General features: G+C 40.8%; 1 protein-coding gene across 1 annotated transcript in view; it reads left to right on the top strand.

Annotated features, from left to right (window-relative positions):
- Positions 1 to 20,072, top strand: part of SORCS3 (sortilin related VPS10 domain containing receptor 3) — a 264,974-nt gene extending 244,902 nt beyond the window's left edge. The window contains exons 20-27 of the mRNA XM_053949043.1: positions 2,057 to 2,190; positions 6,374 to 6,497; positions 9,069 to 9,181; positions 10,919 to 11,050; positions 12,958 to 13,057; positions 15,108 to 15,213; positions 19,243 to 19,403; positions 19,990 to 20,072. Of these exons, the coding sequence (XP_053805018.1) occupies positions 2,057 to 2,190; positions 6,374 to 6,497; positions 9,069 to 9,181; positions 10,919 to 11,050; positions 12,958 to 13,057; positions 15,108 to 15,213; positions 19,243 to 19,403; positions 19,990 to 20,054 (935 nt within the window). The 3' untranslated portion in view covers positions 20,055 to 20,072. The remainder of the gene's footprint in view (positions 1 to 2,056; positions 2,191 to 6,373; positions 6,498 to 9,068; positions 9,182 to 10,918; positions 11,051 to 12,957; positions 13,058 to 15,107; positions 15,214 to 19,242; positions 19,404 to 19,989) is intronic.
- The last annotated feature ends 7,557 nt before the right edge of the window (positions 20,073 to 27,629 follow it).

Genomic DNA, 27,629 nt, shown 5'->3' with positions numbered 1-27,629 from the left:
CATAATTCCCTCAAAGTCAATCATGGCTGCACTTAACAACCTGTTATTAGAGCATTAACTGTTTTTTCCTTCACCTTGGGCCATTAGCTGACAAAAGTGATGGTTACCTGGTAATAACAAGCAGATTTGTATAGATTGTCTGATTTTTCTCAAAGGAACTACTTTTTCATGGTGAAGATTTTAAAGCAGAATGCAACAAGGGTCAGTTCCTTGGCCTAGTTTTGCTTCTCCGTTTTTGATCTGAAAGATCAACCTTTCAGATCTCTCTTTTGATTTTTATAGCATTCTTAGGTGACCAATTTATTATCATTATCTCTAGGGAAATATTTTGCAAGCACTTATATTCATGCTAATGATGAAATAAGATGACACCTCAGTACTAAACTTTTAATATATTTGGAAGTACTGGTCAATATAGGAGGTTTGACCTTGAAGCTCAAATGTACAGACAAATATGCCTGAAATCATTCTTACTGTACAGTCACTCTGGTAGTGGGATCCTGTGCTAAAAAAAAAAAAAAAAGAGAGACAAAAAGGCTCCTTGGCCTCAAGCAACATTAATTTTCTACCCTGCAGTTTTATTAGCAGCCAGTTAACTTTTCGGCTTTCTGGAATCTGCTGACAAGCTGCTTAACTTGATATTTAAAACAAGCAAAGATATTAGTGTTTTTCCTCTTCCATGCACTGTCACAAAATATTTAGGTTCTTGCTGTTCTTGCAAACTCAGAGTACTTCTATGGTCAGAATTCAGGAGTGACTTGCTGGTAGAGACTTCTTGGGAAAAGAGGGGAAGAAAGATCAAGTTTTAAGGTGCCAAAAGCAAGAACAGCTTCCTTTTGTGCTTGGAGCTCTATGTTCCAGTAGTAGAAGAACAGCTCTTGTTTTCCACAACCTTTGTAATCTAAGTAGATGGAGAACTGATTAATGTTCCCATTTTGTGCTGAGAGGTAACATAAGAGGATTGTCTCTGTTGAAATCACCAAATTTCCTGCTTCCCAGAATGAATGTGTTACCAAAAAAAAAAAAAATCTGACTTTTCTCATTTTGTCCTTTCCATCTCACAGAGATAGTCTGTCAGTTTGCTGTGTTTTAAAGGTACTACCCAGAAAGTAACACTGTCTGATGGGCAGCAGTTATCAGCTGAAATTCAGTACCAGCAAAACCAAAAGATAAACAAGAAGAAAAAACAATGGACATAGTAGAAGCTTTAAACAAACTACCAAACAAAACCTCAGTATTTTTTACACTTTTTTTTTTTTTTTCCTAGAGGATATCTGCCTTCTGAATTCAGGGCTTCATGCCCTGGATTTACTCTGGGCATTTGCATTTATTAGATACAACTTTGCACTGGTACTTTGTTATTTTTTAAGTCTTTCAGAATCAAGTTCTTCTGACAGTTACATGCTTTGTTATGCCAATGCACACATCTTTCAAGTGGTTCCTGATGTTTTACTAGGGGCAACTGACTCCCCAAAGATTTCCTGAGGTCGGGCCTACGTCAAAAAGATACCAAGGATTTCCAAAATCACGAGTCTTTATTTTGGAGACCTTTTAAAAAAAACTGTTTGGGGTATTTAATCAAGTCATAAATGACTCATATAACCAGATTTAAGCCATCTTGGCTAAAATGATTTTCCCACACCTCTTAATAGCTCAGTGGTGATATTTTCAAGGAAAAAACCTTCTTTCTCACTAATGTCCTATCCTTATGGCTTTCAATAGCAACTTCACTATACAGTGCAAAGCCAGTTCATTGTTTTTCTTCAAAATGCATTTTAAAATTCTTCTCAACACATTGCTGTCCCTGTCTGAAAATTAGTACTATGGAAAATGTGCATAATAGGGGGGAAAAAGTATTTTCAAATCTGATTATCTTTTTCTGTTGTTCATTGACTGCTGAAATTCTCTTTTATTTCTAAAATATAAATAGACTGTCACTAGACTGTTGCTGCTGACATAGGACTTTTGATTTATTTAAAGGAAAGATCCTTGCTGTTCACAACTGTGCAGGGAGGATTTAACTCAAAGCCTTTAATAATGAATTCTCTTCCCACAGGTCCAGTGGAGCACGTCCATCTGAGTGTCCCCTTTGTTGCAATCAGAAATAAGGATGTCAACATTACTGCAGTAGTTTGGCCCAGCCAGGCAGGCACACTTACCTATTTCTGGTGGTTTGGCAACAGCACCAAGGTACAGACACCCCTTGGTTCATTTTTTCTTCCGAAGCTTGTCACAACAGTCAGGGAGCTCTCTCAGCCGGCATAAAAACTTCTTGCCTTTGCCTGTTTTGTGTTTTAGTTTTTAACTTGGCTGAAGAGGGTTGTCATTATCTGAACTTCAACCTTTGTGAATTTATTTCCTTCTTTCTTGTGTTGTTCTTAAGAACCATTACTTTCTCCACCTGGTTGTTATCAGCCCTACTGAGATTTGAAGACCACTGTTATTACCAGTCTTCACTTGCAACTTAACTGAGCTATATGTGGAATAATGCTGGCTTTCAACACAGTGTTTAAAAACTGCTGGTGTTCAAATAACCGAGGGGGTTTCCATTATGTGCCAGTGTGCACTACATAATGCTGGATTCCAACACAGTACTTTAAAGCTCTTGGTGTTCACATAAACAGTCGTATCTAGAATTTCAAGCTGAAGAGTCTGGCTATGTTAGAGAGGGGGATGAGACTTCTATGTAGCGAATTTTCAAATGATGTGTATTGTAACTGTATGTATTATAAAGAGCTTTTGTAGCAATAGTTAAAATAAGTGAAAATACAAGTTAGGATCATGCTTTCAAATGGAGAGAGCAGGATTGCCTATTAGCTACAGTTTTTATTGTAGACTTTAGGAGTGAGACAGGCACTATTATCCATTCTTACAGTTGTGAAATGTACAACTGTTAATTTCACGATGTAGTTTCTGCTGTTACTTACAAAAGCAGTTTAAGTCATGTCACTTTTCTACATTTGCAGTTGAAGGTGTGCTCTGAGGTGAGATTTCAGCAGAAAGAAACGGGAATTTTACATGAAATATGGAACTTGAGATAAAAAATAGGCACACAAGTATTTTGTTTTCTCTTTGAAAAGCTGCTTAGTTTTAACCTCTTACCCTAACTACCAACAGTATCAGTAGAGGCGAAATAAAAACAGTAAGTGCTTCTTCTACTGGGATTTTACATCCAATTAGGAAGCTCACTGTAAGGACTTGCTGATTTTTGTGGAAGCATAGTTGAGGCAGTGGAAGAGCTCAGGAGCAAAAGCCATTTACTATAACTTGGCAAGTTGCTGTGCCCTACTGAACTATAGTAACCACCCACATATGCACATCCAGTCCATTGCAAGTACCAGGTAATTCCACATAGTTTATACTGCAGTGAAATACAGGGATGCAAAATCATGTTACAGTTCAGATATTTTTCGCTCAGTGCTCACACATGGAGAACCATTGAAGTACATCAGAGATAATTTAGGTGATTTGATCATCTGCTTAAGCCCTCCAGTATAGAATTTTCCTGCCATTGTTTTTGTCCTTACTATAGAAGTTGATTGTGAAGAGGGCCTTAAAAAGATTTTTTGAAATAGAAAAGGTAGTGCAAAGCAGTGGTGTTTTCTGAAGATTTCCATGCAGTTCTCACAGTGCTTGCTTCTGGGTTGGACATATGATCTGTTTCATCTAGCTAAAATTTCAGACACATAGGCAGCAGAGTACAAGCAGATGTGGATGCGTTTGGAATGAGTACTTTGGACATAGCTGCACATGGAGTAGCTGATCCTTTGACACCTTGGCATGACTGTAGTCATTGCTGAAATATGGAAGAGTAAACGTGGTGCCACTTAGTTGTGTCTGAGTCTTAGACCCAGAGCACTCTTCAGTTTTTGCAATGCATTATCTCCAGCTACCTCACAGAATGTTCTGTAACTCTGACAGAAGTACAGCAAGGGACATAGACATAACTGTAACAGCCACCTTTTTTCAGAACAGCAGTCTGTATCACATCAAAATTCCTCCTGAGATGTTTAACGTATGTGTCAGGTCCTTCACTGTGCCCACTCATGGTGTTCTGAGTAGAGGTGAAAGATGGGGACACTGAATTAAAGGATGAGTAATAAAAATGATGTATTAAAGGTGTGTAATATTGTGGCTGGTATTATTAGATGATATCTTTTAGTTCCATACTGAGGGATTGCAACTTCTTTTCCTGTTCAGCCTGTAGCCATCCCAGGCAGAACCAGATGTGTCTCATGTCACTGTGCAGTCTCACTCTCTGTGCTGCAGAACAGGAGAATGTTGTCTTAGACACAAATGACCTGGCTGAGACTCCTCTACTGCTCTCCCCACCCTGCTGAAACTCCTGTACTGAATTTCTACTGTACTGATTTTTGCAGTATGCCCAAAGGCCAATTTGCCTGGATTAACACAGGTCCAGTTTAATAGATGTATCCAGCTGTCTAATAGGTTTGAGCAAATGAACCTTAAACTACTTGATTTAATTTAGAGTTAGTTTCCAGGTCTTGGTTCTTGAATTAAAATTAAGGAGTTGGCTGAATGCTAAAACTCCATGATGGAGGTGAAATCATCCATGATAATGGAATGTCCAGCATACACATATACAAAAAGAAAAAAATGTAATTTTAAAGGCCAGACTGCATCCTCTTATCTGCCTTTGCACAGAACCACAACCTGTAACCTCCAGGAGGATTGCTGATATCACTGCAGTTTGAAAGAGGCCCATTCAGCTTCTCCAGGGTCTGTGCATATCTCAGTAAATGTTAGCTAGGCGTCCAGGGCTGGCACGAGCTGGTGCCCTTGGACTGTGTGTGACATGTGATAAGACTTTTAGTTTTTTACTGCTTTTTCAGCTCATGGATGAGGGGGTCTAAGGAAGGTGCTGCTCTAGAGAGAGAGAAATGTGTTTGCCAGTCTGTCCTGTGCAGGTGGAAATTTTGATTTGTCTATGAAAATGGCATTTGTGACCACTGTTGTGAAGTGCAGTCAGGCTGGCAGCATGATGAGATAAAGTGTGAGAGCTGGAAGGCGAAAATTTAGAAGTTTTCCTCTGAAAACCAACTGGCAGTGTAATGAAGGGACAACAGCAATGGTACAATGGCTTTATCTGTTCTCTTAGACTTCTGTGTGCTTTTGCAATGGAAATTAGTATCACTATTCCCATTTTTGTAGTTTCTCTAAATAAAGAGTTATTTCTGTAGACCAGCTGTCAGATCAGTGGCACTGTGGAGACTGGACCTTTGATTTTCAGTTGTGGTGGGTTGACCCTCTTTAGACACCAGCTGCCCACTAAAGGCAGTCTATCACTCCCCTCCTCACATGGGCAGGATACATAAAATATAACAAAATCAGGTCACAGTAATGACAGAGAGATACCACTAATTATTTTTAAAAAACAAAACAGCCTTGACTTTAGGATATTAGTGTAATTTATTTTAAATCAAATCAGAGTAATATAATGAGAAATAAAACCAAATCTTAAGACATCGTCCCACATCTCTCCTTTCTCCACAGGCTCAATTTCACTCCTGAATTCTCTGCCTCCTCCTTTGTCAGCAGTGCAGGGAGACAGGGAATGGGGGCTGTGATCAGTTAATCACATGTTGTCTCTTCCAATGCTTCCTCCTCAGGGGGAAGACACTTCCCACTCTTCTCCTGCTTTTGGGAGGGAGTCCCTTCCATGGGAGAGAGTTTTCCATTGATTTCTTCAATGTGGGCCCTTCCCATGGGCTGCTCCAGCGTGGATCCCTTCCACAGCCACATTCAGTCAGCATTGTCAGCAGGAATTATGCCATGCTTTCAGCCTGGTTAGCACAGCTTGCCAGCTCGTGGCTGCAGCTTGCTTACAGACTCACAGCATGGACAGGACAATGCTGGATGTCCTCACTCTGACCTGAGCAGTGTTGCTCTGTGAGAGATAAATGGATTTGTGCTCATAAAAGCAAAGGCTGGCCCTGAATCTGAACAATATGGATTGTTTGAAGAAGCATCTGCATCTTTGGTTTATTTTCAATTTGAGGTTGGGTTTTGTACAACAAATAAAGCAGCTGAGCTGGCTGTGTGTGTACAGCGCTGCATTCTACTGCACTAATTCTGCAGTTGCTGACTGCAGTCTGCTGAGGAGTCCATACAACAGTGGGTTGCAGTTCAATGGAATAATATTTCAGGAAACGTTTACTGAAATGAGAGAAACCTCTGCCTGTGGGACACTGCTCACAGGATGGTGTTTAGGCCTTAGCAGGACATGCAAACTGGCAGCACCACCCCTGTATCAAGGAGCAATGCCGTTGTTGCCTGGTGGATAAATCAGGTGCATGTTGTGATCCTGAGTTAATCTCACCCTGATTTTGTCATTTGTGTTTGCCTCCTACAGCCCCTCATCACCTTGGAGAGCAGCATCTCGTACATGTTCACCGTGGAGGGGATGAACACTGTCACCGTGCAGGTTGCTGGGGGCAACACCCTCATCCAGGACACCAAGGAGATCGCAGTGCATGGTACCCTCAGCCTTTTGCTGTCACATCTTGGGGGGTGAAGGGCAGACAGTCATTGCTGATCCAGAATGAACTCTAGGAACTTGATAATGCCTGGAGGAACCTGTGAAGACAAACCTCTGATGAGAGAGTAGCTCAGATGTGTCATGATGACAAAATACAGACGTGAATAGAATGAGGCAGCTAATGAAAATTATAATCTCAGCATTAATAAGATGGCTGGTGTCTTCTGTGTCTGTTGATCTGTCTGTACACACAGACAGGGAACTCCCAGAAATAAAAAACACTTGAACTAGTCTGCCTTCCTTCATCTTCCCAGCTGTGGAAAGAAATAGTCACAGTGCATGATTAAGGTGATCTGAATGCAACTGGTGTCTCTATCAGTGACTGTACAAATGACAGGGGTAAGGAGGGGTCTGGAAAAGAGGACAGAAATGACTCTGTTGTTGGTATCACTGCCCATCTTCCATGTCACAGCTTGTCAATGGTTTTGGTATGTTCTTGCCATATCTGCATCTTGTGGGCTTCAAAAAAGCACCCTTTGGCAGACAATAGAGCTTACCCTGTTTGGGGCTTGATAAATCCTGGGTGAAAGGGCTCTCTCAGCAGCTTTGACCAGGACTTCTAGAATAATTTCCACCCTGGGCCAGTCTTTATTTTCCTTATCCAGTTTTTGGCATTCAGCGTTTGAGAGCAAGCTTTTCTTTGGACTTCAAGTTTTATTGAGAAATCTGGGTTTCAAATAACTTGGGCTTCTTTGAAGCCCAGCACTGTGTAGCTGCACTGTGTGTGTCTTATTTCGGTAATTAAATACAAATAAATGTCCCACTGTATACTCAGATTTAACAGCAGCTATATAGATATTTATTGATTGTCTGACCATGAAATGCAATGGTTTTTCATAATTTGTTAATGTGATTTAGTAATAACTGGACTTGCTATCATAAATTATTAGGAACCTTCTACTTCATAATTTTGAGCACTGTAAAATGCAGTGTTTACTTCTTGGAAATTTCTATCCTTCCACTAGTTTCTGGAGTAAACCTTAATCAAATATGTTTGAGTGATACCCACAGGTGATCTTGATCTTTAGACCCAGCAGGTCCCAAAGAGAGCTCCTCACTCTGTTTTTAAACACTTTGGAAGAAATTTTGCCATTCTGTTTAGAAGATCCAAAGTTTTGGGTTCTATCACAAAGAGAAATTAACCTATTTGGGTCCAGTGCAAATAGTCCTATCCAGTGCTGTGCTGCAGACTGACCTGACCTAAGGAAGGAGTCCTTCCAGCCCCTCAGTCTGGTGATGAGTTCAAGTCTGAGTACATAAACGAGCGATGCCTTTAGTAAACTTGTCCTCTGATAAACTTGTATCCTAATCTGTGTCCTGAGTCAAATGATTATGGGTCTAGGCAGTAATCTAGGCATGGATTTCTGGTGTTATCAGTGGAGGAGATTTAATCACGTATATTCTTAATTTGAGATTAACAGAAAAGAATTTGCTCAAAAAAAAAAAAAAATTGACATGGTCCTAAGGGGTCAAAAGTCAAATATCTGACTCTGGGTTAAACCTTCAGGACCTGAGAGACTTTCCCTGTGCTCTTTGATACTTGATTTATTTAAAAATATATCACACCATCTAAAAAGAAAGAACAGTTATTAAAAAAGATGCCACATAAATGGTGTGCTGGCACATCCGTGCTTTTCTGTGGATTTCCTCATTTATACTCTGGCAGGTTTATCTTGATCTAAAACTAGTGCCTTCTTACAAATGATTAATGGTACTTATTTGAAGTGTCTGGAGATCAGTTGCTTCAAGGTGAGGCACAGAACATCTCCAAAATCAGAAAGGAGAATCTTTTACACTGAGAACTTTCATAAGAGTGTGGTTCCCATCCTGAATCTTTGACTCCCACTGGCCCAAATCCATTGTGCACAGCTGCCATAAGGACTCCAGACTTGGTCTTTGGTCAGATAAGCAGGGAGAAATTGGAGAAATCTGGAGAAAAAATTAAATCGTTCTGTATTTTAAATCTAGGAAGCTTGTCTTCCTCCCAGCAATCATTTAGTCAGGACAGAACTTCCAGGTGTTTTGTCAATAGCCATTGCTTGATGAGCCAGTCATTAGCACCACTGGGTTCTCCTTTGCTGGGGAATTAACCACTCCTGGTTTCCCTGCAGGAGGATAAACAGAGAACATAATTTACAGCAATTGTTTGCTCTGCAATTGTACAGACAGGACTCCCAAATTTCAGCCAGGTGCTGCCTTATTTCCTGGTCAACCTTCTTGTGAGCAGAATCTGAAGTTGAGTGGCAAAATTACAAAGCCCAGAGGCATCACAAAGGCATCCTCTCACCTCTCTCATTCTTGGTTCTGTTTCCCTGGGGAAAGAAAGAAATTGGCAATAGGTCAAAAGGTCATTTATAAGTACCATTACAAACATTCTTTCCTTGCAAGCTCTCTGTCCTGCTTAGTGTTAGCCAGCCTTTTTCTTCCTTCAGCCCTTCCTCACTCTCTTGCTTGAAGTCTGTACCCTAAACACTGCCCATGTAATCTCATAAATATATTTCTATTCTAGAGTATTTCCAATCTCAGCTCCTGTCATTTTCTCCCAACTTGGACTACCATAACCCTGACATCCCTGAATGGAGACAAGATGTTGGCAAAGTCATCAAGAGAGCACTAGCACAGGTGAGCATCTGTTTCCTTGTCTATACAAACATTGACTAGGCTGTTAAAACATGCACTTTTTTGACATGCTAGCTTAAAAGAATGGGTAAGCACAGCAGTGATGACACTCGTTAAAAATCAATAAAAAGCTTCTTAATATGCTGGATCTTTTTACAGAGCCAATCTGTGTTGCTGATTTTGTGGAAATATTACAATTACTTTTATTAATATTTCTGTGTGCTTTCCAGCTTTTAATATCCCTGAGGATTTTGCAAATTCTTGATTGTAATACTATCATCATTATCCTTATTTTTCCAAGTTGATATGACAGTATGTACTGTTCTCTAGTCCAAATATTTGGTTAGTGTTAGTGTGTGTTGTTAAACAGCTGATCCACTTCATCCCAGAAGACAGACATTGTAGTATTCTGGATACATGAGGAAGATATTTTTATCTCTTCCTGATAGTCAGGAGTTTCATATGCAGCTAAGTGCAGCAACTGGTGAACATTTTGAAGCTCTACTCCCTTTCCAACTGGGGCAAAACATGAGGATTCAGAAGGAAAGTAAACTTACCTTTAAAATACAGGATAAAGAGAAACTTCTGTAGTTGGAAGATACTGAATCTTCCTTTGGGATTAATTCGAATATGTAAACTAGTACTCATATTCTTTCAGGAAAAGGGACAGAATAACTTTTGATGTCAAATAGTCAGGGACTTTAGTTTTGTGTGAAATTAGGAGCTAGATTTAGACAAGCTTTTGTGGGTTTGGCATTTTGCCAAAAATGTATCTTGTTGGGGCTTTTTTTTTTTTTGCTTTAGCTACAGCTGTTCTTAGAAATGGAGGCTGATTATTTTAACTGGGAAAGTACATTCCTGCTCAGCTTTTCTCATCTGCGGCCCACTCAAAATTCACAGGTTGTAAGAGTTTCCTTGGTTATTTTTCCATCCTGAAAAAAATGCTAAGTTTATTTTCTTTAAACTGTTTTTCCCTTCTACTATAGTAAAAGAGTCAAGCTTGCAGGACAAAAATAATTAATTAGCTTGTAACTGTGAATGGTTACAGAACAGTAGAAATCTGGTAGAAGTGCTTGCTTGTGTATGCCACCAGGAATGGGCTGCCCCAATGGTACATTTCAGCTCTGGAGTGAGGTGGGATAGGACCAGAGAGCTAATGGAGCTAATGAAGCCTGATGGGCAGGTCTTGCTGAAGGCAGCTGCCAGAGCCTTGGTTCAGCAATCTGAGCCATTCCTACCACAGCCCTCCTGGTCAGCCCCAGGAGTAAAGTCTCCCTCTGGGGACATTGCTATTCATGTATGGCCAGGGTGGATCCCTGTAACCTGACAGCACAAGGTGATTGCAGGCACTTTTCTTCATATTGTCCCTGTTAGTTGCACATTTACCAGTAGTTGCTCTGAGACAAACTCTCTGGATCTGATTTTGGGTCAGTTATTCTTTTGTAGCAAGGAGGACTACATGGAGCATTCAGACCTGGAGACATGCTAGGATTGGACTTCAGGTTGAGATCTTTGAGCCCAGGAGTGTTGTCAAGCCTACATTCACTTCTAGAAAGGAAGTAAAGTGCATCTTTAGCAGAAGCTCAGTTTCTGACCTACCAAATAGGCAGAACAGCTCATGAAGACCACAACACCTACAGTGAAACAAATAACAATTTGATGGGAACACCATTTCTGAAAGTCAATGGAAACATAAGTAACAAAATAGCAGATACAGACCTATTTTTACTTTTCTTCTAGGTGACTGGTATCCCTGATGAACAGATCCTGGTAGCTGTGTTCCCTGGGCTGCCAACTTCTGCTGAACTCTTCATACTGCCCCACAAAAACACAACAGAGAGGAGGAAAAGCAGTGAGGCTGATCTGGATCAAGTAAGGAAAGAAGGATTCATGGAACATTTATTCCTGTCGTATTGTTTGCAGATGGGCCCCTGAAGCTGCACAGCATTGGAAGTACTTAGAATAAGTGTGGTGGAAATGGATGCATCTGGGACTGTGGCAGTATAGTTTATGGCATTAAAGAAAATTATTTTCAGAGAAAAACCAGGATTTTCTGATACCTTGCTGCGATATGTTACAGTCTACCACTAGCAGAAATTCTTCCTAAATCAGTGGAGTGTCCTTTTTACAGTAGTTACGGCCAAAGGAACCTTGAATATGTACTCCCTCTACTCCCTGGAGGAATGCTAATAAAGGGAGGCCAAAGCAGCAAGATAATATACTGAGGTTTACTAAAAATAAATCAGACTCTTCAGCTCATAGATCACCACAACAAGACCTCTTTTTTTTTTTTTTTTTTTTTTCTGCAGCAGTGAACGGCCTGTGCAAACTATATTTGGAAGTTACAATATCCATCCATTTAGATAAATAGGTAATTACAGTGATGTATAGCAACAGTGATATGCAGGCAAGGGAAGAACAACAGCACTAGGCTGCTGGAATTTTCATGTTAGAATTACCCAGTGATTAAATCAGGTCTATAAAGGCAAAGGAGTGAAGTACTGTTGGAAAGGCTGCTTGGCTCTAGCTAATGTTCTTGTATGCAGTATTTTTACAGTGTGCAAACTGTGTGTGAGCCCATTGCCAAGTAACTCTTGTAAGTTTGGATCAAACATTAAATTATTCAAAGGACTGGTGAATTCAGTGCAATTTCTTGTCACCCACTGAGTAAAGTGAGTCCCTGCAGAGTAGTTCCTTTGTCCTAGAAAGTTATCAAAGCTGGTCTCTTAAATTTATAGTGGTCAATGTGTAGGAAAGGTGCATTGAGGTGGGAAGGTTTGAAAGGCTTTTTGGAGGGATGGTCTTGGAGTAATTTCTGTCCTGTCCTATGACAGAATTCCTGTCCTGTAGGATCTACACGTATTAAAACTCCTTCTGAACAAGCTGTTGTGTCAATATTTCATGTATCAGTGTTATGCTGACATCTCAATTAGATTTCTGACTAATTGACTATGAGGCTCAAAGCTCTAGTGCTCTAATTTTAGTTGACAGTCTATTCAGTTGTACTTTGCCAATTGTTGTTGCCTTCTGCTTGAGGAGCTCTGCCTGAAGAGTGGGTCATTAGAACTACTCATTAACTGTGCCCTGTCCATCAGAACTACTCTATGGAGATCAGGCATTAACAAACTGAGGCTCTGAGGTGATGTGCTGAGTATGTGCTCTGGGACAACCATACACATCAGAGCTGTGTTGCTGATCTCCCAGCTCAGCAATTCCAGTATATCCAGTCCAAGGTCCCTTTTCTAAGTGAAGGACAAATATGGCAAATTTTCCATTGACCTAAACTGGATTATCTCCTCCCCAACAGCCTATTTAAATAGAAGCGACATGACAGAATCATTGGGAAGAAAGAAATGTAGGTCTGGACTGCCTAATTTAGTTTCATTATCCACCAATGAAAGGCCAATATGTCAGTGATTTCCAAACACTTTTGATCAAACTCAAAGGATATTATGGAAGGTGAAAAGGTCCTTAGCTATTTTCACTCTTCTCATAGCCCCCAAAAAAGAAAACCAAAATTGCAAACCTTCTAGGTTTGCTTCCCAGGAGAGCTATAATAACATACAATGAGAGTCTCATAAGTTCTGTAAGGGAGAGTTACATGCAATGACACCCAGTTCCTCCAAAAGCATGTGTGCATTTCTCTCCACTTCCTCAGGCCCTGCTGAAGCCAGTAAGAGATGTCAGCCACTATTAACGGGCTTTGTGTATTCCTGAATGTTCTCCAGACTTTGCAATCTTCTGTAGTTTAACTGCTGTATCTCTTCTTATTTCATCAGGTGGTAGAAATCCTTTTTAATGCTCTCAACCAGAACCTGGTCCAGTTTGAACTGAAGCCTGGCGTTGAAGTGGTTGTGTATGTTACTCAGTTAACATTAGGTGAGTGTGTAGTCAAAGGCACAGCTGTGGTTCTCCTGAAGCTTCAGACAACTCCAGGAGAATCAGTCTACATCAGAGCACTCACAGTTTGGCATGTGGCACTGGGCTATGTGCCAACTGAGACATTTTGGTAGAAGCAGAAAGTGTAAAAACCAACCCATCAGGGGTATCTTCATGCTCCAGTTTGTACAAGTATAAAAAGTACCTTGTAAAAGTTCCCTGTGGCTTAATTAACAAGTGCATTGGTGTTTTTCAAGTGTTTTAGAAAACCAGGTGAATGGTGTTCTATTAAGCCCTTATTGAGCACCTGTGGAATTCAGTGGGATATTACTAAGTTTCATGGACGTTGGATCAAATCCTTATAGCAAAGGGTTTGTTACTGTTATGACTAGCTAGGAAGCTTTAAAGGGGCAAAGCACTCAGGAAAAAATTGAGGCCTCTTACAGGGAATATGTGCCTGAATACTGACTTCCAAAAATTAGAACTTAAATTTCAAAAAATAGAACTTAAACTACCTATCTCCATTTTTGTACAAAGTAACAAAGACTCCACTTAAGCTTTGTCAATGCCTTTACTTTAAACCAGCCTAGTGTGAAGGTCTCAGCTATTGATGAAACAGTGATGGTTACAAAGAAGGTGATAGATTTATTTTTGCCCTTACTGTTTGTGACTATCCTTGCAATTGTCTGAAATGTGGGATCTTGTGCAAGTGCCCTTGCTGATAGCCTCTCTGAAAGATTGGGATTCATACCCCACAATAATACACTTCAGCTTCTTGTCAGAGAGCCAGGAGCTGGGCTAAATCATGGCTCATGACCTTTCCTACAGGTAATGCCTTTTAACCTTCACTCTCTAACTGCTCCTTTTGAATGCGAGTGAGATGCTAATAGGAGTAACCTGAAATTGATTAATTTGCAAAATTGGGAATGTGATAAAATGTCTGAGGTCTCCAGGTGGCTGGAATTCTCAAGAATCTGGCTTGGTTCTAGCAAGGCACTGCATTTAAATTATGTTTTGCAGCTATTCTTGCCCCCCCTCCAGTGCAGGTGCTGCATTTCATTCATGAACATTTTGATAGTGTTTTGACTTGGGTGAAATGACAGTCTTTCCCACAAAAGGGACAGAAGTATTAGCAGCAGAATACTGGCAGGATCAGACTGTTAGGTGTGGAAATTTGACAGTGAAATCAGAACTGACTCTATTTGCATGACTTTGTCCCTATCTGCAGGGTGATGGAAAAAGAATAGAGAATAGTAAAACACCAAAGCCAAATATTTATGCAAAATGAGAAACACTCAGCTGCTACTTATAATCATTTGTGCATCATTAGAGACTTCTCATCAGACACTTGATCTCAACACAGTGCTCAGGCCATTAAGATGGTGTGCTCTGATGAGCTCTTGGAATAGCTGCATAAACAAGGTATAGGAATATACTGTATTTAGCCAGCCAAAATGTCAAGGATAAAAATCTCCAAAATATTATAATGTGTTGTGTGATTGAGTCCAGGATTATTGCTTTGGGCTCCTCCACATTATGAAACTGACTCAATTTAAAAGTCTCTAAGGTCCTGTACAAGGATGGACCTTGAGGCTTGTCACAAGAGTAGATCCCTGTCACATGTGAGATAGATGAATATCCTTGGAAGATGGGAGTCGTGCTGTTCATTGATGCTCTAAGGTATCTTCTCTGAAGGGGAATGATATTTATTAAGCCATGCTTCATAAAATTCATTTCCACTCTAGTACCTGGAAAAACCTGAAAAGTAATAGCCCAGACTGTTAATACAGAAGTGATTGGGCATTCAGCTGAGCGTGGCTTGCTGTGCTTTTCCACTCAGGGATGTTAGACTGCACTGTCTTGAAAAAGAGCCTTGACTTTTGAAGGACAAGAGAACCAATTTGTTTCCTACTGATTGGTCTTGCCAAAACCAGCATGCACCATGCAGTAGTGATAAAGCAGATGTGACAGAGTTGAGCTCAACTCTTGGTACTTAATGTGTTTCCTTGTAATATCCCTCAAGAGTAATGCTTTGCCTTTCCTCCTGCAGCACCTCTTGTGGATTCCAGCTCGAGTCACAGCAGTTCAGCAATGCTGATGTTGCTGTCAGTGGTATTTGTGGGCTTGGCTGTTTTTTTAATCTACAAATTCAAGAGGTAAGTTGAAGAACTTTGGGATGGGAGGAAGAGACTCTGGATGGTTTACAGGAATCCTAGGCAGAGGTGCCTGAATTGCAAATGAAGAGTGAGCTGTGCTGGGCATCCGTCTTCGATGAATGTAGCTCCCTATTTCTGATACTTACAGAGGAAACCATCTACTGCTATTTCACCACAAAATGGTGCTCTAAAACTTCACCAAGAGCTCAGAAATCATCTTCTGCTTCAGCAGATGTATTTAAATCACAGACCAGAAATGGGAACCCTTGTGCTCACTGAGTACTGAGATACACAAAGCAAGCTCAGTCAAAAACCACATGATGGATGACTTCACACAGTCTCTACCCACCTGCCCAGCTGCCTTAGTGCAGCAGCATCTCATTTGTATCTTGTAAAGTGAATAGGTTAATCTTGCAGAGGAACAGGTGTGTTTATGTTAAAGGTGGGAGACTCAAAGCCAGAAAAATTTGTGTAAAGCACCAAAATGCCTTTGGGAATATGTGCTGAGATTTACCTTGACAGATGTTAATATAAACCTTTGGCTTCCAGACAGCAGGCAGGACCGGGTCTGGTCCATGACACTTGGCTGCTGCAAGCTGTGAAACAAAATATGTGATAAGAATGGCCTGTTTGCTGAAGGTCTGCTTTATGAAGATATGTTTTAGGCAGATGGAGCTCCTTAGGAGGAACTTTGCATTCAGTACAGTACTTACAGTATGAAATAGTCTGTGTGCCTAGATCCTGACCAGTGGCCAAATATTGTGTTGGAAACATAAACTGAGTCTGACTTAAATAAATAAAACTTTCTGGACATAGTAGTTCCTCTAAATAAAAAACTAGAGCTTTTCCTATCTGGATTCTGGATTCCAGCTAATTGTTACCTTCTCCAGCTTTTCTGCTCCCCAGGATAAGGGTAGTGTTCTCTAAGGATGTTAGTAGGACACAAACAATATTCAAAATTAAATTATATGATAAGGCATCTATCCTAATCTGCAGGTTTAAAGTTTCCCTCCTTGCTAGCATCTTGCGTTAACCATTGTCCTAATCAGTGAATGGCACTCTTGTAGTGCTTGACCCTGTGCACACTGCTGTTATCAAGCTCCCACTGACTTCAGTGGCCCAGGACAATTTCCAGGGAAAGCATTTGTGTGACTCTGCTCAGACACAGACTTCAAAGCATTCAGCATGACCTCCTTTTGCAGCCTGAAATCCCCTCTCTGCTTCTGTGAGGTGACTACAGCTTCTCAAGGGAATGGGATTTGTTTAAGGCATTGATTTAACAGTGTGCTGGGGAGGCAGTTGATGATTACTCTCACACCCAGATGAAGGATGAGGAAGGCAAAGAAATCTTCCTGGGAAATGTGACAAGCTGTAGGTACAACCCTGTGTAAGACATGCTTTCCCTTGTGTCTTGGTGAGATGGTTTTCTAGGTTTGGCCTGATCTCCTTGGCCCTGTGGTCAGCAGTTAGCACTGCTGTGGTTACCACTAGCAGTTAAAGAAGGGTCTTTATATTCCAGCTGCCAGAGAACAGAGAACAGTGAGGAGCTTGTTAATGCACTTTGCTCTGGCACTCTTTGGGTCATTTTCTGCTACTACAGCTCATAAAACTGACTCTTGTACTACTTAAGCACCCTGAGCTTTGAGTATAGCAGCCATCAGCCTTCTATTATGCTCTAGGGCTATGGAGACCCTGCCTTGTTAAAATCTGTCGGAAAGTTGATTGTATGACAAATTGGGAGTGAGGAGGAAGGTGGTCAAAGGATCAGTTTTGCTTAGTCCAAAAGCTTATTAACTGGCTGTCCCCTCTTATCTCTCTGTCCAAAGGGGATAAACCCAGATCAAACTGACAAAGTTTAGGATGAGTCATATACACAAGTAACTTTTCAGTTCTGTCTAAAACCCCTGGCTCACTGGAGCAGAAGTGAGAGCATGCAATGATTCTTAATGGAAAAAGGGGAGCAAACCCAAAAGCCTTCCTGTGGCTCTGAATGATGCAGAGGTCCATTAGTCAAGTGTACTTCTCTGATTAATGGTGGTCCCAGCCTGAATACAGAACTTCTGCTTACAGGGAAAGGTTATGAGAGAGCATAGGCTGACATGATTTTTTAATTCTATAAATTCATAGATTTGGTGCTTTGCTGGTTTGCACACAGACTCCTTATTACGAGTCCATCAATTTATAGACTCAGCAGGCATGTTAAACACTGCTGTCAGAAAGATGCTTATTGAGGAGGTCCCAGTGGAAAAGAAAGGAAGAGGGGGAAAAGTATGGAAATAATCTGTAAAAAGGTTGCTTCTTTTCTGGAAGACTGAGCATATATCAGTCAATACTGTGTGTGTATGAGTGCTGAGCAGTGGTGGGGCTGTAGGGCAGTCCATGTGTGTGTCCTGGGACAGTAGTGCAGGACTTTGTGCTTGTGTGTGCTCAGAGTGATGTGGTTGTGGCCACCTGTGTCTATGTGAAGTACCTTGGCTCTCTGCCTCACAATTCTAAAGAGCTTTTCTCACCTTTCCACGCAAAGTTCAGAGACGATCACTGCTCTGCTATTGCATTGTTTGGAAGTAGAACTGTCTTCCACTATCTCCAGGCATGTTCTCATGTCTCTATGCAGTTCTTGACAAATTCTGGGCACTTAAATCCTATGGGAATGCATTAGTTCTCACTCATTTCCTGTGTAGTTCCTGTATCTTCTGGTGGCATTTATGGCATATTTTTAAACATTAGAAGGCAGGATAAAGGGAGATGATAATGCGATTTGTTGTCTGCTGCTAAACATCCCAAATATGTCCTGGCTTGATGCTGGTTAAGAACAGAATGCTAAATCAAGCCAATAGCACAAGTTGATTGAGGCCAGAACTTCACTGGGGTAAAATCAGTATAGACCTATTGAATTCATGACAGCTGAGGCAATTTCCACTGCTTTCAGTCTCTGACATATCCAATAGCAGATAGATCAGCATAAAGATATGGCATTTTATATTACTTCTTTTGAACACATCTTCTTTCTCTCTCATTCCTGTGCGCTTTAAGGAGCTCAAGATATTCTCCAAAATTTCCGTATTGGAGCAGTGTGAACTGCATGGCAGGAAGACTTTCTAAGAGCATTAGGAAAGACAGTCAACTTCCAACAGGCAGTGCAGATAATCCTGGCAACCCCCATGATGCTTAACACACTCCTTTTCAGGTCTCTCATTTAAACTTGCATTCCTCCAGGGATTACTACCTGTCTGTCTAGGCCTGTATAATCTGTCTACCTCCTTGACTCTCAAGGATATCATTCTAGCAGGCCAAGGTAACTTTGCTTGGGAGAAGGGGGAAGAAATAATCCCTTCACTTCCTTGGCTTCCTGAGCAGCAAGGAAAAATAAGTCCCTGCAAACTTGTATGAACCATAGCATGACAAACTGGTTTTTGCTATGGAATGGTAACAAATAGACTTTGGATGGGTGTTATGAGGTCCAAATCCTTTCTGACTCTGAGGCAGGAGCAATTCTTTATAACTCTTTCAGATGTGGCAATTTCTTCTGAGTCAGTGTGGGCCTGTCAGCAGTAACAAGCCCAGCAATTTTTTTGCTCAGTTGATACTAGTGCCAAATTGATTTTTACTTTTGGTTTCCATTGCAATACTGATCATATAATAAATGCTGAGAGAGTTGACAATTGCAGCTAATTGTACTTAGTTAATTGCTGTTCTCTGAGCTGAGTGTCCACTGTGTGCACAATTTCTCATTTAAAAGGGCAGAATGCTGAAGTTTGCAGCTGAGGGAGCCTTTGTGCACATGATATGAAGACAATGGCCTGAGATTTGGAATACCTTAGCTGTTACTGGAATTAGTGGATGCTAAGGGCACTTTCAGAGATGAACATCCATGTGGTATTTCCACGATTCTGAGAGCTCATACTTTGCATCACTGCCAGTGCTGCATTTCTGGGATTGGTCTCAGCTTAGTTTTGTCTCATTAGTAAATGACATGCTGAGAATCCCTGTGTTACAAACCATGACCTCTCATTGTCCTTTCCTGTGCAGGAAAATCCCTTGGATTAACATCTATGCCCAAGTTCAGCATGACAAGGAGCAGGAAATGATTGGCTCTGTCAGCCAAAGTGAAAATGCCCCCAAAATCACCCTGAGTGAGTTCACAGACCCTGAGGAGCTGATGGACAAAGAGCTGGACACACGAGTGATGGGTAAGAGACAACCCTCAGCTGAGTTCTGTTCCACAGTCTGGGTGAAGATTTTGTTCTTCTGGGTATTAGGAGAGGCAGTGACTGTGGCCCTGGGTAAAAGTAGAGCCCTAGGGCACTGGGATAGGGAGTAAATCTCTCTCAGCAGCAGGATAATGGAGTTTCTCTTACAGCTTTTCAGCTTTCCCCATGGTAGGAACCTGGCTCCAGCAGTAGGTATAAAGAAGTTAGTAATAGCTGTGGCTCACACCTATTCCTGCTCATGACCCTGCCTCCCTTGTGGAGGAGTGCCAAATTCCCTGCACTCTCAGAAGAATCAGCTGAGCCAGGCTCACACTATTGGTGTGCTGTGATTACAAGCAAATATGTCCCTAATAGCTTAATGAGTCTGCTGCTGGTCAGCTGAGCTGTAGTAATTGAGTTTTCTGCATGCTCCCTGCTTATTGCAAATGCATAAAATAATGTGTTACGTTTAAGCATCTTTTCTGTCTTTACACTTACATTACCAGATCCTAAAGAGTGAGAAGCAATATAGACCAAACTGTTGAAGCCACTGCACTGATTCTCTTCTCCATTTTCTCCTCCACAGGAAGCATCTCAACAATTGCCAACAGTGAAAGCACAAAGGAAATCCCCAACTGCACTAGTGTTTAATACTGAGAATCCACTTGGTCTACAGCATTTCTGAATTTTTATTTGTAATTATTATTGTTATAATTATTATTATTATTATTATTATTATGAAAAAAGAAAGAGTTATATGTCATTATTATCATTTGGGAGGGAATAGGGTGGGCTTTTTGTGTTTACCAGGGCTGCATTCATAAATAGTAGAGGTTCTTCATACACATCAGATTAGAAATAAAAAGCAAAGAATGAGTCAAGTGTACAAAGAGATTTGAATGCCTGCTTCCTGTTACATACAGAATGGGAATTAAGTATTCAAATCCAACAGATAGGTGTACCTTAGGCAAGATGTTGTAAGTAAATTGTCCCTTTTCAGCCCTTTTCAGAATAAGTAATGAATCAGCTGCTTCATCCGGCCAGAGGGTTCAGACTGGGTTGTTGGACCAGGCTCTGCAACATGCCAACATCCCTCGCTTTCCAATGACATGCATGTCTCAGCTTTTTGCAGGCTCTTGCCTCTTTTAATTGCTTTTAATTTCAGTCACCCTCTGGCACTGCTGACTGCTGAGAAAGGGAAAAAAACAAAATCAGAGCAAACAGACACGTCAGTGTTCCTTGGACTACAGACTGGCTGGAGGGGACAGCACCACAAGCAGTGAGGAGCAAGCCTGAGTTTATGAATGCAGCCTGAACCCTGTGCATGTGAATAGCGAGGATGCCGAAGGCCTACTGTAGATAATTACAATGTACATAGCTTTTTATTTCTTGGGAAATAATTTAATGTTTAGTAAAAGAAGATATGTTTAAAAGAAAACCTGAACCACACACACACACATGCACGCCCATGTGCGCACACACACACATGTACACGCCAGCCAAACAGGGATCCTGGTGAGCACTTGAATCACACTTTGGTTCCAAGTGTGTTCCAGTTGTCTGTCATATTTCAATCTGACACTGCTCTCTATAAAGAGAGTAGTATATTTCTCTATGTATAACTGCAAGCCTTTTTTTACATATATATATATGGTGTCATTTCCTGTGATGGAGCAGAAAACAATATTAGCAGGCCAGACTATGAGCCTGTCATGAATATTTTAATGATGTTTATCATCTATTAATCTCTGTCACTGTTGCCCACTTCTGAGAATGATCTTAGTGACATCTGTTAGTGAAAATGAGGAAAAGAATCCTGAAATTATCACCATCTCTGTGTGGGTAAATAACAGCAGCCTTGCCATACCCAGCACAACCTCAGCTCAACAGTGGGGCAGGTTGCAGTAGCTTTATTCCCAGGGGGAAGTCATGCTTTTTGCAGTTCAGCTGATGCAGTGAAGTGCTATTTAGGATGTGTAAGAGTAGTAAATTTTGGCTGAGCATGATGTATGCGATTAGGGACTGCTCTTTGGAGAGGGCAGTGGAGGGTCAGACCTGCATTAATGACTATGAAAGGTTCTTTCTTGTGCTGCAGAATGGCAGCTTCCAATTCAGAGTGGAGATTTCTGCATGGTGGGTTGGTGTTTTCTGATTAGAACAGGGAGGTTAATGAAGAAAAAGTATTGAAAAAGCTCTTTAGAAATTTTTTACTACACTGAACTGAGGATATCCCTATGAAGAGGTGGAATTTTGGGGCAAGAGGTTGACTTAGTGGTGAGTTACTTTTTATCTATTTTTCTTGCGTTGATGTCAAAAATGAACCTTATTCTGCAGAGTATTGACTTGTAGGACGCAGCAGGAGGGTACGGAAGATTGGGGGTATGTCTAGGAAGATGTTCTAGTCTTTGTGTGCTAACAGGAGGCAGAAATGACAGCAGATGACAATGTTTGTTATCATTTCTTAGGATCTGAGTACAGGACTTAAATCACCTTTAATATTCCTGGGCTGAAATGAGGAGATGGCTGGAATTTAGGTGTTGCTATCTCTCTGCATTGCAACAGGCCAGTGGGCTACAAACCAGCCTCAGCCACATGCGTTCACTCTATTAGTGGGTTGGAATGTCTTTCAAAGGTTAAAATCCTGATGACTCTGCAGGTGGAGAGAAAAGTGGTTAAACACAATTTTGCAGAACTCAGGAGATGTTTCAAGATTAATATTGTAAATCTAAAAAATAAGGAAAAACTCTTTCTTGAGAAGTACTAAAACTAAATATTCTCAATTCTTTTCCATCAGATTTGTGGATTTTTTTTTCTGTTGATTTAAAAATATTTCTCTACTGTTTTTCCCCTCACTTTTCTGCTGTGGTTTCTAATGCAAGGTGAAGAGCGATAGCTGTGTTATTCTATTTAACCTTGGTTTCCATCCATCACAAGTGCATAAACTGTTGCATTGCTGTTTCTGTTCTACTGAAACGCCAGAGTAGTTTACAGTAATGGCCCAGTCTGGTGATAAGACTGTTAGCACAAGGCCATAGCCTCCCATTTAGGTATAGGTGGGAGGGATGTACATAAACAATGGTCCCATGGGCTTTGAGCTAAATTGTGGGCTGATCTCAGTCTTTGCTGATCATTAGGATTTGAGGTACTGCTGTGGTGAGCTGCTGTAGAGGACTGAATGTAAAATACTCAGTATTTTCTGTATTAACTTTTTCCTTTATAAACCATGAGGCAAAATGATGATTTTCATTGTTGTTTGGAATTTTGTAGGTTTTTCATGGGCTTCATCTCATGTTGTTTTAATAAGAAAGGCAGAGGATTAGTTTTCACAATCTTTTTTCTTAATTTTTTATTTTCACTTTTTTTTTACATTATATTCCATTACTCTTTTAAAAATTGCTGTTAAATGTCCCAAATGGGAGAAAGTAAGAAGGAAAAATTAAAAGTAAGCTGTTGAAAAAAATGGAAAAAATTTCACTTCTCAAAAAGAAATTTAATTAGTGAAGTTGAGAAACTTCTGAATGACACTTTTGGAGAAACATCTGTCTAGAAAGTAATTTTCCATCCAAAATGATCCTAAAATATCCTACAAAACAAACAAGAAAAATCCATGAAGTCAAAGCTGCATGTCAGAAAAACCTGACTGATTCTTATGTTTGCTCAATTTTCCTCTTCCATGAGATTTGGTGGGTGTCACTGCTTCTCAGCGTAGTTTGTCACACGCTGTCAGGACCAGGGTGTGGGCTCCAGGCACATCCCCAAGGTGTGCATGGGACCATATTTACCAGGTCATTCCTGCTTCTTTAGGGCTTCTTTAGGTCATGGCTGATTGTGGCTGAAGAAAGCTTGGAGTCATCACTGAAATCTGCTCCTTTAGAATGCAAGAAGGGTGATTCCTGTCTATCCATGGGACCTCTGTAAGGTTTGGACTGGGCAGCCAGCCCTCTTCATCATTTTGAAAGTACTGAGCTGCAGTGTTAGCACAGACTGGAGTATTTGCCACTTTTATTTGTCTTGCTGGGAAATAACAACTTGGTGGGGTCGTCATTAGGGTTTTTTCCCCTGCAAGTTTTACCCCCAAGGGAAATGTAGTGGAAATCCTTGAAGCTGTAGATTATTATTTACCTGAATAATGAGGGAAATAGGCAATGTCATCAATGGAACATAAATAACTCCCACACTGTAATTATGTAAAAAGAGGAAATGAAAGAGAGAGAGACAGAGAGCAAGAGACTGGGTCAGTGCCCTCTATCACAGCCAGCCTTTCCCCCATGATGGATTAGCTGTAATTTAGGAATAATGCATGAGGTCTGGAGACTACATGCAGCTTTTGGTTCTGTGTGGCTGACAGTCTGACATAAACCATGAATAGGTCCTTTGTTTAGTTTAACCAGTATTCAAGAACCCTACTATTAAACCTGGATGGATCAGAGGTGAGACCAGAGTGGCAGGGGGCTACAGAATGTTTCAGACAAAGTTGTCATCAATGAGAGCATGTGTAGGAAGTGTGCATTTTCTTCTGGACTAAACTTTGGTTTCACAGATGTACAAAGATGTCCTGATGTCCTGTTCTCCTCCCTTCCCCTTCAATCAGCTCCCACACATATTCCAGGTCTAATGAACCGAACCAGAATCCTCACATTCTTTCTGATGATGTTGGACAATGCATTAAACCCAAACCACCACCATGGTTTCAAAGGATTAAATGAGACAGACAATTGCAATACCTGTATTGAACACAGTAATACAACTGCATGAGTCATATATATACATATATATATACTGTTCTTGGTTTTATTGTTCCATTTGAATATTTCTACTGTAAAAAAAGGCAGTGGTTTTGAAATTGTTGAAAATAAATGTATTTTTGTACATCAGAGTTACCCCTGGCTGCTTTTTCAATCCTTTTTCTTTTTAGATTTCCTTTTGGCAAAGTCTTCTTTCTCTTCTGAATTTCCCTTGACATATCTATCCCTCCAACTCTGTTGTTCAGGGTCATGCATGCACATGGAGTGTCAACAGAGAAATGTTCTAAGGCAAGACTTTTAAGATAAAAGAGAAAACAACTATCTCTCCTTCCTTCTTAGTGCTCCTCTCCAAAAATAATTATCTTCTTACCTTTCTGTTCTACAGGCTGATTCTCTTTTTGGAGCCTTGGAGGTGAATAGGAGGGGAGAACACTCTACTTGTACAAGCACAACCCCATAAATCCCATGCTCTCACCTATCTGATTTTATCTTGTAAGACTGTGAAGTGCCAATGTGGGGAAAAAAAAAAGAAAAGAAAGAAAAAGTTTCTTCACTCCTTGGCAGAAGAGACTGTTGGAAAAACAGAAAAGAGAGCATGGAAATATGTCTCTGGATATGTATCAGCCATCTCCACCCACACACATGCATGCATGCCCTAGTCTCCCTGCTTTCATTTAGGTCTGAGGTCCATAAACTACAGCTGTTTCTACTTTTCCTTTATGTCAGAAAGCTGAGAAAGTCAGGCAATGAAGGACTGGGTTGGCTGTCCCCGAGTGTGATGTATGAGATGCTTTCAGCATCGCAGAAGACCTCTCAGCTTTTGAAATACTTGTGTCTGCCCCTCTTTACAGCAGTGATAGTGAAACACTTGTGTTCATGGGCTCCTGAACTACAAGTTATGGACAGACAAGCACAAAGGATGAAGTTGCCATGGCTTAACAAGCTACCACTGAGACCCAGTGCTCAACTGTTCAGAAGCCCAGCTAAGTGCAGCTGTGAAGTCAAGTGCAGGCACTTAAACTTCATAGCCTAGAAATATGAGCAGTAGCTCAATCTTTGAATCCAGCTGTTTTTTCTGTGATGGAAGGACCTCTTATTCTCTTTATTAAGGGCAGTGTAAGCATTGTTTACTACATTATGAAATTGTCATGGCTGTACCAAATGCTCCTCTATTAGGGAATATGGTGCTCAGGAAAATGCAGCATAACTACTCCTGGAGTCAGCTCTTCACTGTCTTGTTTCACTCATGGCACCCCACACTTCAACAGGCTGAGGCTGTGCATAGCTGACTTTGCCTTCTTTGCCTGGGTCGTCCCTTTCCCTTGGCCCTCTCCCCAGTGAAGTACTCTGATTATTATGGACTATCAAAGCACCACTGCATTACTGACATATTATTGTAATACATCACTTGAGTGCTAGTCTGCTGTTGTATATCATGGTGCTACATGAGAGAAATGACAGGTGGCAGGAACCCCAGACCCAGAGATAGATCACTTTTCTAAGCTTTATGGCCTGCTTTTTTTTTTTTTTTTTTTTTTTTTTTTTCCAAAGATGGCAAATAAAGGCAAGGAAAGCAGTATTGGACTGCTGCCATGAAGCTTTCAAAACCTTTAAATATATTTATCTATACATTTTTCCCTTGACCCTGAAACATTAATTAAACAAATTTGCTGATGTTTCTGTATGAGACTAATGAGATAAGTTTATTTTGGGTCATGGAGGAAAGAACAATTCCTCACTAGGAACTGTTTCATACATGTCTGTGAGAGAGCAGAAAAGAAAGATTTGTCCTTGCAGAACAAAAAAAAAATAATTTGTTCCTGAATTTCAAAAAAAATATTATTAGTAGGTCAGTTGACTGTATTTTAGATGTAGTTGTGAAGGTAGAGGTAGGACAGAAGGCAATTGTGCTGTTGGGATTTTACCCTTGATAAATATAAAAAGATTTGTTTTACAATTGCTTTATGCTGGTTCTACCTGTTCAGGCCCCCTGATATCAGTGAATTTAGTCTTGATTTACACCAGTCTGAGCTCTCACATTAAGAGGAGTTACATGCATACTTCAAGGACAGAATAAATCCTTTTTAATGCCTTATTGTGAATGTCAAGCAGTTTTCAGACCAAAATTTAGGGGAGATTGTAATACTACTACTAATAAAAAATCACATACAGGGGCATAGTTGGAAGGCAGGAGTAGCGTGTTTATTAAACTAAACAGAAATGTTATGATGATGTATGTTTTTAAAATCTTCTGTTGGCTACATGAACCTAGAAGAAAAAAAGGAGAGAAAACCTGGAAGCCAGATGTGAAGCAGAGGGAGGAAGAAGAGAAGTGGATCAGGCTGGCTGAGATCCTGTGTCTGACCAGAAGGCACAGTGAGAGGCACATGGTTGGTTAATCATTTAATGACTTTAGCACAGGAAGTTTCTAAAGTCTCAGGCTGGATCAACTAAATCAATAGGAGATGTAGCACATTCAGGCCATATAAAATGGAGTAATCTCTGCTTCCACATCCTGATGCTCAGCATTGAAATTCAAATTTTAAGCAAGTGATTCCCTACTGAAGTCCCAGTGTTGAGCATTGAGGGTCCTGATAGAGCAGTGTTGGGTGAGTGAAAGCTCAGGCAGGATTTGTTGCCTGGTTTCAAAGCTCAGCCCAGGGTTGCATGTGATTTTATTCGTTAGGTTGGGTGGTTGCTGTGAAAAAGAAGCAGCTCCTCATGCGGGTTGTAAGGAAAATGGACCTGAAGAGGTCAGTGGGGGAAGAAGAAGGAAGATGAATGACAAAACACTGTAATATTTCTCAGTTCATGGGACTCAATCCTCCTTCATGGATATTAATTTGTCTGTATGCTGGGTGAAACAACGAGTTAAAATCCTTATCTGGGAGGGGAGACAAGGAGAAGCCTTACAGGGAGCTATGTGAATGGGCCATCAAGAATGGCTAAGGCAATTGTCTGGGCTAGGACAAGGGGTGCAGCTACCTATCCTTGTCCTTTTGAAATGAGCATTCCCTGAAGAGACCCTCAGAGAAACCAGGGACACTAGAGAAATTTTAATGAGTACAGTGAGTGGTGAAAATAAATGTGAGATAATCTGACAACCAAGATAAATCAAAGTCAGCCTGGGGAGCATGTGTTGCTGTGCATCTGGAAACATTTGGGTGCACTTACAGTGCCCCAGCATATACACACCCCTCATTTCGGAGTGGTTCTGGGTCTCATGAGAGTCCACAAGGATGGAGAAAGACTGAGACCCATAACATGCCACACAAAAAGTTTCTCTTCCCTCAGGAGCCCTCCACGGCGTGCATGTGCTGAAGGGTGTGAGGCTTATTGCAGGCAAGTTTGAAAGTCTAAATCCATTTGTGGCTCTGGACCTTACTGCCTAATAATATCAGCTACACTCGGAATACTCTCAGATTCTGTTAGGAAAACCTGTGAGACTATGGTTTTAATTTTTTTTTTTAACCTTGAAATG

This window comes from Vidua chalybeata, chromosome 8, assembly GCF_026979565.1.
Source record: "Vidua chalybeata isolate OUT-0048 chromosome 8, bVidCha1 merged haplotype, whole genome shotgun sequence".
NCBI classification, from domain to species: Eukaryota; Metazoa; Chordata; class Aves; order Passeriformes; family Viduidae; genus Vidua; species Vidua chalybeata.
The sequence above is the reverse complement of the archived record's forward strand: the minus strand, read 5'-3'. Positions and strand labels throughout refer to the sequence as shown.